At 36.9% G+C, this 16,387-nt stretch overlaps 1 protein-coding gene across 6 annotated transcripts in view; it reads right to left on the reverse strand.

Moving 5' to 3' along the window:
* Nucleotides 1-14,029, reverse strand: part of mib1 (MIB E3 ubiquitin protein ligase 1) — a 72,204-nt gene extending 58,175 nt beyond the window's left edge. For all 6 annotated transcript variants that reach the window (XM_051136119.1, XM_051136102.1, XM_051136091.1 and 3 more), the window contains exons 1-6: nucleotides 12,766-14,029; nucleotides 12,385-12,556; nucleotides 7,140-7,269; nucleotides 4,385-4,489; nucleotides 3,754-3,820; nucleotides 426-630 (exon numbers count right to left, since the gene is read on the reverse strand). In XM_051136119.1, the coding sequence (XP_050992076.1) occupies nucleotides 426-630; nucleotides 3,754-3,820; nucleotides 4,385-4,489; nucleotides 7,140-7,269; nucleotides 12,385-12,556; nucleotides 12,766-12,994 (908 nt within the window). In that variant the 5' untranslated portion in view covers nucleotides 12,995-14,029. The remainder of the gene's footprint in view (nucleotides 1-425; nucleotides 631-3,753; nucleotides 3,821-4,384; nucleotides 4,490-7,139; nucleotides 7,270-12,384; nucleotides 12,557-12,765) is intronic.
* Between the last annotated feature and the right edge of the window lie 2,358 nt (nucleotides 14,030-16,387).

A 16,387-nucleotide genomic window follows, 5' to 3' on the forward strand; every position in this document is an offset into this window, starting at 1 on the left:
CTGTGTTCATTTAAGCACAAGTCATGGACCTATAACAACAGTAGTAAATTGTTAACATTTTAAAAAATGTATTAGTTCAAATGTCAGGCTTTACATGGTTAATACTGTTACATGGCTTACTTTGTGATTGTTTAAGCAGTTTTACACAACTAAGAGGACTAATGGTAATGTTGTAGTCTTATATAATATCAATTTAAGTCTTGATAAACCAATTTACCAATTCAGAAACAAATTTGGATTTGTGGACTGTTTCTATCCAAAATGACAATTTTAATCTATATTTTATTAAATCAACATTAATAATTATTATGATTTGTCATAATTGTGAAGTTTGTGCCTGTTGTGCAGGGAAACAAAAAAAAAAACAACATTTGTGATAATACGTAAGGCTATAAATAGTATTTTCAAAGTGCTGAGTGACTGACCTGTTTCCACTTGGATACTGCACAACAATGTCATGGTCTTCATCAATGCCACACACAGTGCCTGTGGTGGTGAGCGTTTCATACATTCCATCAGTCCAGCCTCCGTGACCATGCTGCAGCGACTGAACAATCTCCAGGTCCAAATCAATGTTGACCAAATCTCCAATCTGCAGGCCTCCTGGGTTTCTGTTTCCATTCTGCTCACCTACAGGGAAGTCACAGACGAAAGAGTAAGCTCAAGAGAGCAACAGAATGACTTCTCATGACCATTAGCATTAAGTCCAACATTTTCTATTGCAACTAGGCATTTTTAAAACCATTAAAAAAAAATGCCAACAAGTGTACATCAATCCACAACAATTTACACAACAGTTATTACACATCACTATAATACTTCATTAATACTTCATGAAGTTAGACTGAAATAAATGTGCTTTGATTGCATTTAATTAGTATCAGTTGTGGTTGATAAATGTGACCCTGGACCACAAAAACAGTCATGAGTAGCATAGGTATATTTGTAGCGATAGCCAACAATACACTGTATAGGTGAAAATTACTTACTTTTCTTTTACGCCGAAAATCATTAGAATATTAAGTAAAAATCATGCTCCATTAAGATATTTTGTAAATTTCTTATTGTAAATATAGTAGTCAACATTTGAAGTGCATCAGAAAAGCTAATCAAAGATGTCCTAAGACAAGAACAGTAATTGCCATTTTTTTATTTAGAAAAGTTGAGATCCACTCAAATTTGAGATATTCAAATAATTTTTGATTAGTAATATGCATTGCTAATGCTAAGGATTTCATTTGGACAACTTTAGAGGCCATTTTCTCAATATTTAGATTTTTTGCATCCTCAAATTCCAGATATTCAAATAGTGGTATCTCTGTCAAATATTGTCCTATCCTAACAAACCATAGATCAATGAAAAGCTTATTTATGTATATATCATCAAAAAGTGACCCTTATAACTGGTTTTGTGGTCCAGGGTCACAAATAGCTGTGAGTAGGCACACAGCACGCAAGTTATAACGTAACTATCATGATTATGATTTACATACAGGACAGCATGGTGCTAGCAACCAAGGTCTGCATCATGGGTTTAATTCACAAGTAATGCATGTATCTATATATATATATGCTTTGCTTTAAATGCAATCTAAGCTGCTTTGGATAAAAGTGTCTGCCAGATGCATAAATGTACGTTGTCACTTTTTTTTTTTTTTTTTTTTTTTTTTTTTTTTTTTTTTAATATTACCTGATGGTATTACTTACATTTATAATATGAAATATTTTCTATATAATATTTATATATTTTACATATGGATGTATTATATACACGTGTAAATAAGTAAAGGGCTCATACAGATACCATGTAATGCGTTATTTTAGTGGGATTTCAAGGACTACAATCAGGCCAGTGGATCAAATTTTTACTTGCCTTGCTATTTTTACTGACAAGCAAAAAGTCAGTAATAAAATAAGAAACAAATAACAACCAATAGTGCAAGAAGACACCAAAGAGAACTCAATTTGTTTATGTGCTGTCTGAAATACGTGCAAAGTCATGTGCGAGTACCAAATTTATTAATTTTTTTTTTTTTTTCTTCTTGCACTTAAATGATTTAACATTGCTTGAATGTTTAAACTGCCAAGACGTAAAACAAATTCTAATTGTCTGGCCCAGTTTCATATATTGTATTTCATAAATTCAAGCACTTTTCAAATAACTCTTAATAAGCTGGTCTGCTTTCAAGGGTTGTCAAGTACTCAAATTCTAAAAACTCAAATTCAAGTACTTTGTACAGGACTTTTTTTTTAAACGCTTTGCATGAACCCTGTTAATATAAATTTTAGGGCTCCAGACTTGCACGTCATCTTATATTTCATACAGTTGACTGCTGAAAAATATGATGCAGGTCTACAACTCCATAAATGCAGTTATGTACTAAAATTCAAGATACTGATGCAAAAAACGTGTTTTGTCTCATATTTATAGATCACCCAATATGACACGGGCAGCATGAGCAATATGACACGAGTGCTGATTTTGTCCCAATCTATCACAAGCTAAAATGTGACTTGAAACAACAGTTCATTAAATAAGTTGATATTGTGTTATTTTAAACAATATTATATGTTTTTGTTGAATTTTGCAGAGACCTTATTACCTTTAAAGCCACAGCAGAAATGTTGCCCATCTCAGAGAAACACAGTGGTGTTTAGTCTCTGAATGAATCCGCATTTTGAACGAATCGGGTGAACCAATGAGTCAAAGGCCCATTCATATAGAGAGACATTTCTTTTCATTATTTTAATTCATGAATGAATCAGCTATTTGAACAACTCTAATGAATGACTCAAAGACATTTACCGCCACCTGCTAGTAGATTAAATGTCTTATTTAGAGTATTGTTTCATAAAAAAAAAAAATAATAATAATAAAAAAAACATAAAAGAAGGTATTTTGAAGACTGTTGGTAACAAAGCTGTTTTGGTTACAAATAACTTTCACTGTATGAACAAAAAAATGTTTCTCAAATTATCTTCTTTTATTTTCCATAGTTTATTAGGCCGTTGCAGGCTAAACGTTTGTGTGTAATAAACTTTATGCTGAATTAAATAAAACATTTCTTTCTAAAGCTACAATTTGTAATGTCTACTTGATACATTCTCAACTGACACAAAATAGCTTTAAATAATCTTTTGTGGGTGTTTTTTATTCGATTAATTAATCAAATCATCATGTAATAAATTAGATTAAAAATTTTAGTCGACTGACAGCCCTAATACATTTATACCACACACCTCTTTTAATATGCTTTACTTAAGTGTTGCACGCACTTGTCTGCATTGCAGTGCATTCCGAATGCATTTTGGTAGAGTTCAACAGACAGCCATTGCTTAGTGAGTATGGAGCAGTGAACACTGCATAGGGACCGTGTAAATTGTAAAGCACAAGGTGTTGCGCTTTGTGAGACCATTTCTTAAGGTTTAAAAGTAATTCATTTGAGTTGACCATCCATGTACAGAACCTTATGGTATTGGCTTGGGTAGCAAAGAGTCAATTATGGACTGGGGCCAAAAGAGCTTTTAGACAGGAATGTGTCACTGTAGCTATGTATATTTGAAGATCAGCCCTACCATACCATCTATTGCTGACACCTAGTGGAGGCATCTCATACAATACACTTATACAATTAAGATGCAATAGAGTACTTCACTTGACCTACGCCTACGAGGCTTAAACCCCTCTGTAACTCAAATATATTCATGTTATATGTTATGAACCTACTAGTATGACAAATATGGAAAGCTTACCCAACACTGGACAGTGGTCTCTGTAAAAAGTGCCTCCTTTGGCATCCTGCACACATTTCAAATCAGACTACAAAAGAAAAAGACAATTAATTATAACAGATTTGTTAAATATATTTTACACAAACGTCTAAACAGTCCAAAAGTCTCTGATACAGTTGTCTGCATGTCCTTCTTTCTATCCAAATCTAATTAATAATTCCAGTGGCAGATGGCTGCGCACACCCTCCGGATATATTGCAATCACAGACAAAAGGCGTTGCCCAACCACAAAATGATTGGCTGAAATTCAGACGTCGCAGAAAATCTAACAGCCAATGAATGGGCAACCTAGCACTTCAATAAGTGAGGCACGCTTTCTGCAGACCACACCCCCTGCTCTCTTTGGTCTTCGTGTTGAATCTCACTCTCTTGTGAAGAGACAGAAAGGGAACAGATTTCTTTTATCATGCAGATAGCTCATCCAGCTGCCCCTCACAATGGCTTCCCTGCACATGGCTCTTATAAAGAAGGCCAGCTTATGGGATGACTAGTCTGTGTGTGGTGCAGTGCGTGTGCAGGGGGGTTGGTAGCAACACAAAGGCCAGTTAACTGCAGTCTTTTGTGAATGTGTATAGTGATGGGGGTGGCTCACCATGCCCTCGAATCCCACTCGGTAGAGGTTCTTGGCCCCGTTGTCCCAGAGGACGTAGGCTGCGCTGTGGGGGCTGGCAGCACTCCAGTCTTGGATCTCTGTCACCTGAAACATAGGAGGATGGTGAGGGAGAGAAAAGAGAAGAGGAAGCGATCCAGACAAGACAAGAAAATCAAAGACTTACTGAACAACCTTCACTTTAGTCACATAACTAAAGCATTCTATGGCCTGATTAATTCAGCTAACAAACCCAATATTCAACAGCACAAGACAGACATCCAATACACGCCATTCAACATACCTAACAGAGTGGCAGAAGGCTGCTTTAATTACGAATGGTGGATTTAGTGGTCAAACTAAATGTTTAAGTTGAAGTAGGCTCATTCCGAAATAAGTGTGCTTGAAAGCACTCTTTAAATGGAGTGGCCTGAAATATCTGATAATTCAAAGACCAAACGAATAGATGACTTGCACAGTACCGTCTGGCATCAGTCTTTGCTCAAAACATGGTTTTAAAAATATCAGTGCTGAACTTATGGGAAAGATTAAAGAGTGGCAAACTGCCTTAGAAAACCACACAAAAATAAATTCTTACTAGAACAGTATTTCCCCTGACCCCTGCCATTATATTAGGGGGGCAGCCCCCAATGAAATAGACTATTGTCTGTGAATATTAAAACGCAAAAAGACAGTTTAAATATGAATCCTCCATGTTCCGCTTGGCTCTGTATGAATTAATGGCGGAAACATGGTTTTGTTTACTACACAAATACTGAAGCACACGTGATGCTCGCAGTTATTTTCGGCCTCTGCATCTCATTATATGACGACATAAACGTATGAACTTAATCTCCAGAGCTGCTGTGAGAGTCACTTCATGTGAATTCCACAGTTTCATTTGAGACAATTAGCATCATACCATAGTATATACACACAAAAACTAACCGACAACCTGTCAAAATAAAAGTACGGTTTAACATGTAACAGAAATGTATTAGTCTTGGTATTACTTTTGTACAGTATAAAGTAGGCGTTTATATTCCTATTTCTGGGAAATTTGAATAAAACTATTAAATGCAGAAATTATAATAATAACAGAAATAACAGAAAAAAACAGTTTGTTTGGTAACAAATAAAAAGGGTTTAATTTGAATTTCATTAAAAATAAATACATGTTTAATGCCTTAATTTGATTATCAGAAAAATTAAAACAAGAAATTGTATTGTTCAAAATGTAGAGATTTTTCGACTAATTTTTTCACTGAAATAAATGTTTTTGTTATTACCCCCACCCCCACTAAAACCGGAGTCCTAGGGGAAACACTGTAGAACATTTAAATCAGTTTTAAAAATTATGTTCCCTAATTGGGATAAGCATAACTAAGAGTAAACTTTTAAAATTGTTTTTAATCTGCACAAGGAGTGTGTAAATTACTGGCAATTAATTTTAATTTGTCTGAATGTCACATACACTACCAGTAAAAAGTTTTTGAACAGTAAGATTTTTCATGTTTTTTAAAGAATTTTCATCTGCTCACCAAGCCTCACCAAACTTACTGTTTAAAATAACCGCTTTCTATTTAAATAGATTTTAAAATGTCATTTATTCCTGTGATCAAAGCTTAAATTTTCAGAATCATTACTCCAGTCTTCAGTGTCACATGATCCTTCAGAAATCATTCTAATATGCTGATTTGCTGTTCAAGAAACATGCTTTATTATTATTATTATTATCAATACTTCAAACAGCTGAGTACTTCTTTTTTTTAGGACTTATTGTTAAACAGAAAGATCCAAAGATCAGCATTTATCTAAAATAAAAAGCTTTTGTAACATTATACGATAGTCAGTATAATTGTGGGGGGGAGAAATAAACAATAGAAATCATTACTTTTATTTAGCAAGGATGCTTTAAATTGATCAAAAGTGATGATAAAGACATTTATAATGTTACAAAAGATTTCTATTTTTAGATAAACGCTGTTCTTTTGAACTTTCTATTTATCAAAGAAACCTGACAAAATTCTAATCAGCTTTTATCAACATAATGTTTTTTGAGCAGCAAATCAGAATGTTAGAATGATTTCTAAAGGATCATGTGACTGGAGTAATGATACTAAAAACTCAGCTTTGAAGGCACAGAAATACATAAAACGTTTAAATATATTAATATAGAAAGCAGTTATTTTAAATAGTACAACTATTTCAAAATGTTACTGTTTTTGTTGTGCTTTGGATCAAATAAATGCACGCTTGGTGAGCAGAAGAGACTTAAAAATTGTATTGTTCAAAAACTTTTGACTGGTAGTGTAATTGGGGCTTCGCATCAAAAGTGTAAACAACTGGAATCAAACTTGTGGCGTTTTTTTTTTTTTTATTGTTATGCTACATCTATATTTTTTAATAACACCAGTTTTAGCAGGGAATAATCAAGCTTTAAGTTAAACCATTTGTATGTAGTTTTAAAATATAGTTACACAAAAAACTTAGTTACTTAGCTTAGTTACTTAGTTACATAGAAAAAAAGTTACTGGGTTTGTAGGATGGATCATTTATGTTGCATGATATAAGTTTTAAACACAGCTGTCTGCTAAATGAATAAATGTAAAATAATGCCTTGGCACCATCTAATTTTGCTTCAGTGAACATGAAAGAGCATAACACATAGCTGTGTCTACATGATGGGGGAAGTTTTTCCATCTCATAAATGATGAGTAAAGAAAAGCGAGCATAACCAAACATGTTGAGGCATTACCTTCCCTCTTCTTCCATTCCCGCCATCCTGATCCTCCCACTGCCAATCCACTCCTCGCACCACCCGTCCTCCTGCAAAGATGCCCCGGGCGGTGATCTTCTTTGACTTGCGACGAGATTCCAAAAGAACTCTGTGCAAACACATAAAATTATGTTACAAAGCTTTACAATAAGAAACAAGACATTGAAAATTATTGCTAAATATTAGAAGTGGAGATGTAACTTCCTGCAATGTTCTATCTAACAAACAAGATGCCACTATAGCTATTACGTGAGATTGTTTAACTCAATTTTCTTTAAATCTCGAAGGTAACCCCAAAACCTGCAGAATAAAATGGATAATCCTGGGTAATTTTTAAATCGCTCATTGTTTGTTTCTAGAAGAGAAGCTTGTCTCCCATCTGGAAGCTGCCCCATGCTGAACCACAGCAGACATGCTGATCCTCCAGCTTTGCTGACATGTGTTCATTTTTCTTCTCTATGTGCCCCTAACTAACTGCAAACTGTTCTCAGTACAAAACATGACAAAACAGGTTATGCATGCTGTGTTTGAGATTGCAAACTTCTGTAAAAAAAAAATCTCTAAAATACTGGAGACTTGCAAACAAATAAAAATAAAGGAATTGTGCATAAAATGATCATATGTACCATAAAGCAGCTGGAAACCACAGCATGGGACAGCAGCTGCCAAGGGAAACACCCAGCAAAAAAGGCCTGGCTTCATCACTGTCTTTGTGTGTTGTACTTCACTAACCATTCTCACTAGGGAAATAGAGTCACACTTAGTTGAAAGGAGACCAGCTGTTAAGCTGACCTATTGTTTCTCTGAGCTCATGTTGAGGGCAGTTATGGGTGGCTGCCACAAGAGACGTCTAAACAACAGCTAGACTTCTTAATAGCCTTACCATATGGAGACAGTGATGTAGACGTTACTTAAGCCAGTAAAAAGGAACAGAATGCAACACTAAAAACAAAACAGCAGCTCCATTTTCATATCCAATGCAAGAAAGTTTACTGAAGTTTTACTGAACCAAACTATTTGAGCTGCATTACGAATTTATATATTACAAATATAGCCTACATCTAGCTAGCAGCTAGTTAAAAGTCTAATAGTCTAATATAGTTTGGTCAGACTCACATTGACCACAGATCATACAAAGCAGAAATAGAAGAGCACATATTTCCTGTTTTATGATCATGACAGAGATTAAACTTTTAGACAGGGCTCGAAATTGACTGTTTTGGTCGCATATGCTCCCGGAATTTAATCTGCACAACCTCAAAATATATTTTGTAGCATTTGTGCGAGTGCGAGTGCGAGTGCGAGTAATTGTTGTGGTGCGACTTGTTTTCATTTCTTTACAAAACTTTCGCCAAGTACTGCACAGTATATGACTGCTGTGAGCTCATACAGTAAGCCGTTCTATCCTACATTCGCTTACATAACCAATTAAACTTCATATTTACATTTTTAGCTTTAATGCAGATTTTAGATATTAGCTGTCAATCACTCACATTGTGCTCCATTGGAACTCGGAAACAGTTTTTGCTCCAAACGTTTTCTTTCAACCAATCTCTGCACTGGATTTGTACTGCATTGCAATTAGGGGTGTGCGATATGAACATTTTTGATTCTTGACGATTAAAATATCCCTACAATCTGCTGTTATTGAAGACATAAAGTAGGCCTATCATGCTACAGTGCACATTTTATCAGTTGTATTTCTGGCGCCTCCGTCTCACGCGACATACATTCTGTCAGATTATTCTGTTTTTGCTTCAGATATTGAAATTATAATCTGAAATTAGAAACGGCTCATGCATGCAGCATCTTTGTGTGGATTAAGTTTAAAAATGCAGTGGTTGCCTCTAATTTAAACAGCTACAGAGAGTTTGACCTGTAATAGAGAAAATAAACATCTGGTTCATGTACTCATTTTCATTCTTGTCCCTTTCTTAAGGCAATAATTAATTATTTTTAAAAAAAAAAGGCTTTAAAAAAAAACCAAACAGAAAATAACTACTTTATTTATTTTCGAAAACAGGCTTTCGAAAATAAACATCTTGTTCATGTACTCATATTTTCATTCTCGTCCCTTTCTTAAGGCAATAAATAATTATTTAAAAAAAAAAAAAAGGCTTTTCAAAATCAGCCCATTTTTTTGTAAAGCATCAGCAATCAGAATCAGCCATGAAGAATCAAGATCAGTGCATTACTAAAAAGTAGTGCGCGGTAAAGAATTCATTTTAATCCTATTAATCATCAGGATGTTTCTGCCCATTCCTTTAAATTGGCAGTTGTGGTGCTCCTCAATATTCACTGGGTGCTCCTATATTTTATTTGGTGCTCCTAACGTTTTGAAATTAGGAGCACCAGTGCTACCAAGTAAAAAAGTTAATTTCAAGCCCTGGTAAACAATTCACTGAATCTTGATGCATCTTCACATATACTTTGGTGAGAGAAACGGGCTATTTTATATTATAACCAGAGCAAACCAAATATTTAGAACAGCACAAATGAATTTACACAAGCAGTTACTTAACTATGCCCACCGCATTTCAAGAGCAGGTACTCTTATGTATGATGTAAAACAAACCATTATAACAAAGTCAGCTCTGTGACTTAGCATCAGACAACAGAAAGCACACATTTTGGTATTGTGTTGCTATTTTTGAACTAAATATAAGACAAGACAAGAACATAGTTCAGTTACAAGAAAAGTGTCAAGTCAGACACTATTCAGTACTACTCATTTTCTTTCAGCAAACAGAGATATTTTGCTTCAGGATGATTATTCACATTTTCCAAGTTTATTTGCTCATGCGGTCTACCGCGGAGTCTGATTCAACGCTGGCAATATTCGAGATTACAGGCTTGTTTCAGGAACAAAATGAACGAAACACCATTCACTAACCTTTCTGCCATAACAAAACCTTTTTACCATAATGTTTACAAAGTTAAAGGGTTACTTCACAACAAAATGAAAATTGTCATTAATCACTTACCCCCATGTCGTTCCAAACCCGTAAAACCTTTGTTCGTCTTCGGAACACAATTTAAGATATTTTTGACTTTTGACTGTCCCATTGACAGCCAGGTAAATACCACAAGACCCAGAAAAGTATGAAAGACATCATTAAAATAGTCCATCTGCCATCAGTGGTTCAATCTGAATTTTATGAAGAGACGAGAATACTTTTTGTACGCAAAGAAAAAAAAAACAACGATTTTATTCAACAATTCATCGCCTCCGCGTAGCGCCATTTTGGAGAGTATCCGCTGGACGCAAACTGTGTACGCCATTCTGTGTCAGCTGTACCACACAGATACATTTTCTACGTATATTTAAGCTTTGATTTGAATGAAAACAGCGTAGCGCCATACGCCAGATACGCTGGCGCGGAGGAGATGAATTGTTGAATAAAATCTTTTTTTCTTTGCGTACAAAAAGTATTCTCGTCGCTTCATAAAATTCAGATTGAACCACTGATGGCAGATAGAATACTTTGAGGATGTCTTTCATACTTTTCTGAGTCTTGACAGTGGTATTTACCTAGCAGTCAATGGAACAGTCAAAACCGGGAGGGGTTTTCATCTAAAATATCTTAAATTGTGTTCTGAAGACGAACAAAGCTTTCACGGGTTTGGAACGTCAAGAGGGTACGTGATTAATGACAAAATTTTCATTTTGGGGTGGAGTAACCCTAACAATAAACAGTTTACTAAGTTTGACAACATGGCTTATCAGAGCAGTAATTTGACTGGTTATCTGGGCTGTCAGTCATTTATGTGTCATAATGTCAACTGCTAATTATATTGCTTAATATTGCACAACGCATCATCAATCGGCCATATTGGCGGCACTGAATGTAAACAATGCCAATGAACTGAACTTTCAATTTTGCTGATTATTGCTGCTAAAACCGGTTAATTATTGTCATGTTTTGGGCTGTACTAATCAGTCAGTCCTGGAAAAAACATTTGGAGTACTATAGACTGCTAAAAGTTATAACAAATCAAGAAGAAAAGTGCAAAAACAAACTGTCCGAGGAACAAAAGTTATTTGTGGTTGACCAAACTGAATCAGGATTTCCAGGACAAGAATGTTGACAAAATTTCAAGTTCTCATCATTTCCAATCGCATAGGTGAAATATTAGTCTAATCTCTTAATTAAAACTGCTTGTACATATCTTTACCACCTATTAAATTTAGTTTGTCAAACTACTGTGCTCTGTGGTTTCAAAAGCATAAATTAGCGGAACAACGTATTCGGTAGTACATTAACCGTGCAATCAATGCTGATGTTCACATCTGAGTATCTCCAGTACGGCTGCACATCCCGGTAACTGACCAAACCGTGGTGTAAATGCAAACCCTCTATACAACTGCTGATAAGTAAATATTATAGAGTAACTTGTGCATCATACAAAAAGGGGCCAGTTAGTTTATATACATCTCAACCAAACAAGTTAGAAGCTAGCAGAATGTTGTATCACTGGTAAATTCAGTTAACTGAAGCAAGAGGAAACAAGAACATGCTAAAAAAAAAACAACAACTAGGGTCCAGTTGTTCAAACGAAATTTGACCAGATTTCATTTGCATCATACACATTTATATTTTTCACTTTTATCCATTTATCCATTAGTCATAACACTGGTAGATAAAGTAGGATATCTATTAAGCATTTAGTACGGTACAGAATACATTACAGTAAAGAAAATAGTTTTTGCCTAAATAAAATAACCAATGTTCCTTTGAAAACAAAACAAAACAAAACCAGCACTAATATAGGAAGATCCTAGATAGCTAAACACCGGATTTTCAAATTTGAATAATTTGGATCCAAATTAAACTTTTTGTACAACTGGGCCCTAGTAAAGATGACAGAAAGAGTGCAGTGTCCCTAAATTTAAATACCAACCAAATCAACATCAGTGGGATAGCTTTAAAGTTATGCACCAAGGATGTCAAACCTAAAGTAACTTGCATTTAGATTCTGTTTTACACATAAGTCTCACGCATTGATGGACATGGTGACCAATGATGCAAACTGCTCTGTACTATTAAAGGCTTGTATTCCCACTGAACTCCAGGCAGCAAAGGTGTGGTCTACCTGTCGCTGGGCAACAACAGCCTATAATTGAAGAAAACGTTGCATGCTGGGTCTGAAACTGGACAGAGAAGCTACCTCATCCACAGAGGGAATAATGCCAAGGAGTCAAGACCACAGGGAGAAAACTCACCTCTCACTACCAGGGGTGGTGATGCGGTAGAACCTGTGGCGCAGATGGTGCTTATCACCATGGTAACAGGTGGTGCAGAGGTCATAGTTGGTGCACTCCGCACATTTCCATCGGATCCCGATGATGGGCTGCTGCCGACAGGTGTCACACATGGTGCCATCATGCTTGATTCCTGTAACATGGTAATTACACATATATGACACAGGAGTTGACTTCTATTTCAATTGCTTCAACTAAAATTTGCTCTACAAGATATAAACACACATACATATACATAAAAATATATTAAACTTTTATTTTTTTAAAGAAATTAGACATTAGATAATATTAATTAATTAATTAGTCCCATTTTAAAGTACCACCAATGTTAAAGAGTCTCACCTGTGGGCGCACTGTCTAATATCCTCACATCATAAGCTCCGGAGCAGCGGTAGTTGGCGGCGGTGCCGTTATCCCACACTACCACCACCTCCTCCGGGCTCTCAAAACTCCTGACAGTGCCGACGTGCCCTTCTCCTCCGTCCTGTTTACCCCACTTCCAGTCAGGCCCGCGGATAACTCGAGCACCCACTCCTTCCATCATGACTCTGTTATTCCTACCGGTGGTCATTTACAAGCAAATATTGCAATAAAAGTTACTTTTAGCTAGCCCTTCAGCCAGCTCAGAAAACGTGAGGTTTTAAATGAACTGATTCGTCCCGTCTTACATCTGGGTCAATGGCAAGTGGAGGAAGACAATTTAGCGGTATGGACAAGTAAAGGAATGACCTAGTTTTCTTAAGTCATACAATTAATTGTCTATTGATGTCCTGACGACAGGATTTAAACTGTGAAATGTGCAAGTTAGCGACAAATAATTGTCGTTGTCGTGAACTATCTCTTACGAGTTAGCGATTTTACGTTGTAATTCTTATTTATTCTGGAGGCAATGTTGTTGTTAATTTGGCAGAGAGTAACGTTACACTTCAGTATCTAACGGATGTTTTTTTTAGCAAAGGCCAGTTAGCCAGTCTAGGCTAACCAGCTATAGCTAACCTTCCTAAAGTTGTAGGCTGTTACTTGACGTTAGAAAACTGCACCAAAAACTTTCGATTTAAAAAACCACAACCGTCGTTTTTATAGTGAGATTTACAAATGGTTTGAGAACTTTGCTGTCCGTTCGCAAGCGTTCAACAGATGGTCCAACTTCGCGTTCAGGACGTTTGTGCGAGCTCCTGCTGTCCGTGAAAAGCTTCTGTAAAAGCAGCTCAGCTTCCAGTGCAACTAAACCACTTTCAGCAAAGCGTCCCGTTTTTTAATAAGTGGCAGTGTAATTATCGAATGAATAGCTGTAGATAAAGTAATTGCAGTTCTTCATGCCCGAAACAAACACACGCACGGGTCTATAAACAGCAGCCACATCGCCACGGATGAAGAGACCTTTGTTAGTGCTCTTCCAAGAATTCCAGTACTTAGTACTTCCTTGTCAAAAAATAATCGGAAAAAAATTCTGAAAGATGTCCGTAAAGCCGACCTTTAAGTCCAGGTAATATCAAAGAATTGGTGAAAAGGCGTTCTTCAGAAATGTTTCACTAAGGTGCAACTCAAGACGAACGCGTCGCCATTATTGTCAATCAGAGCTCGAGCGAGTGGAGGTGGGACTGTTTGGGATCCAAGCAGTTCCCGTGGCGTAAAATGACGTCACGTCAGGATTTAAAGTGAGCAGAGCCCAGACACAAAATAATTTGTGGAAACTTGATTGTCCGTCTGATTGTAGATTGTATCACTCTAATTCTTTATTATGTATTTCAGTATTTCAGTATATATATATATATATATATATATATATATATATATATATATATATATATATATATATAATTATGTTCTGTATGGAACGTTTTTAATATTACATATTAAGCCAAACTTATAATTAATTATTAAAATCAAATAAATATTTAATTTAGATCAAATCAGTTTGTTGTATTTATATTTGTTTTATAAATACTATTTATTTATTTATTTATTTATTTTATGTAAGTTATGTACATGTGCATTTTTATTTTTTGATGGTTTGGGCCTCTCAAAGTATTAAAAATAGTGAAAAGTTTCTGCAGCAATTACTGAGACCTCAATGTTATAGTCTTTTTTTGTTTTGTTTGGTCATAATGTGTTTGAATAAACTTATTTTTGGGATTGTCCTGGATGTTTCAGTTGGTGTTCACTGCAAATCGTGTGTATATTGTGAGGTCTTGGTAGAAGCAATTGGGAGAATATGGAATTAGTAGCCTTTTTTTTATTAAACCCATTTGTATCCCATCTGGTTTTTCAAAATAAACCCAGCTGGTTTTTCAAAGGTTTGGCTCCTTTATCGATACAGTTCACTCACATTCCACTTATGCAAACTCAGTTTCTCCGAAATACTGAAGACTGATTGGATAATGTTCTGCACAAACAAATGGTATTTCAGCCGTCTGCCTATATAAGTCGGTGCTGAGTGCCTATTTAGTCAGAATCTTTCACCTTCAGCATAAAGATCATCTCCTTGATGGACTCTGAGCTAAGAAAGAAGAAGCCTACTACTCACTGTAGAAGAGCCCTGACAGCAAAAAGACTCTTTAGCTGATCAGAGCTTTTCCCCTGCAGCCATCCGGTGAAGCTTAAGCAATTTGTTGTGGTATTGTTGTAAAATATTATGCCACGAGTGTGGCTCATGCAGGGCACCCCTGCATGCCTTGAATGAGCACAGTCAGTGCATCGCTTGCCTGGGCCACACCCACACTGAACCAGCACTCATCGGATTGCTTTCTTTCAGGAAACCAGCCCCGCCCCTCATGCTCTCCCATTTCCTTCCTTCCAGGGGCCTTGAAAGAAGAAACAGCAAAGTCAGAGGGCTGAGCAGATGGGTCCAAATGAGCTCATGCCAGCACAGATCCCACATGCCTCACTCTGCCCACAGAGAGAGGATTCCCTGGTGCTATTCTGCCGTAAAGATCAGTGCCCCTTATCAGGAGAGAGCAGGATATATCAGTCTGGTTTCTTTTGGAGGATCCAGCAAAGATGTCATCAGCAGCTTCTGATGCGGAGGAATGTTCATGCTCTATGGGGGACCCCGGACCCTTCTGTCTAAAGAACCAGGTGATGTCAGGCACAGTGTGGACAGTGAGCTCATCCACATCCTCACCAAAGGCTTTGAACCGCTCAGGGTAGAGTGGTCAACCCCAGAAGACCCCATCTGCAGTTGCCTCAGTGAATGATTCCTGCCAGGGTGCATCATTCTCATTCTGCATCATTCTTTCTGGAAATTCATAAAGAACATAACAGAACAGGTTGTGGCGTGCCCCCTACTCGGCCTACGTTTACTCTTTTGTCTCCGTTGCCTTCACCTCCACTGACAGTGCCAAGCAAAAAGGTACTGTACATCTCTGCCTTGGGATGGAAATTCAAGGCTGTTCACCCCTTCAAGCCCTGCAGGATTTCCTCAGCCCTCTATGGATTAGTCAGGTCCAGACCACACAACAGACCTGACCATGTATGCTACAAAGACAACAGTCCATAAGATTGGCACAGCAATGGCTAGCCTCTGACTTAATGGAGAGAAGGATGCAGACAAAACTGCCTTCCTTGACTCCCCGAGTCTCCCCCACTGGCTGTCTGGCCCCACGGATGGATGTATTGGATGAACGCTTCACTGCAGCACAGAAGTCATCACAAGCTATGCGCCACTTCCTGTCCAAGCACTCCATCTCAGCAGCTGCTTCAAGACGCCAAATGGCCTCGCTGACTCACACCAAATAACAAAAAAAGGAACAAGTGGCGGTCCCCTGCGTTTGTGTAGCGATCTGCCACTGGAAAGGCTCAGGCCACTCACAGCCCAGGTCAGGCTTGGGAAGCCACCTCAAGCATGTCAAATTTGGTCCTGCAAACAGTAATACAAGGTTACTAATTTCCCTTTTGGCTCCATTACCTCCTTGCTTCAAGGGTGTGATTCAAACTTTTGTCCAGGGCAACGATGCTCACGTTG

Source organism: Labeo rohita, chromosome 2, assembly GCF_022985175.1.
Source record: "Labeo rohita strain BAU-BD-2019 chromosome 2, IGBB_LRoh.1.0, whole genome shotgun sequence".
In the NCBI taxonomy this organism is placed as follows: Eukaryota; Metazoa; Chordata; class Actinopteri; order Cypriniformes; family Cyprinidae; genus Labeo; species Labeo rohita.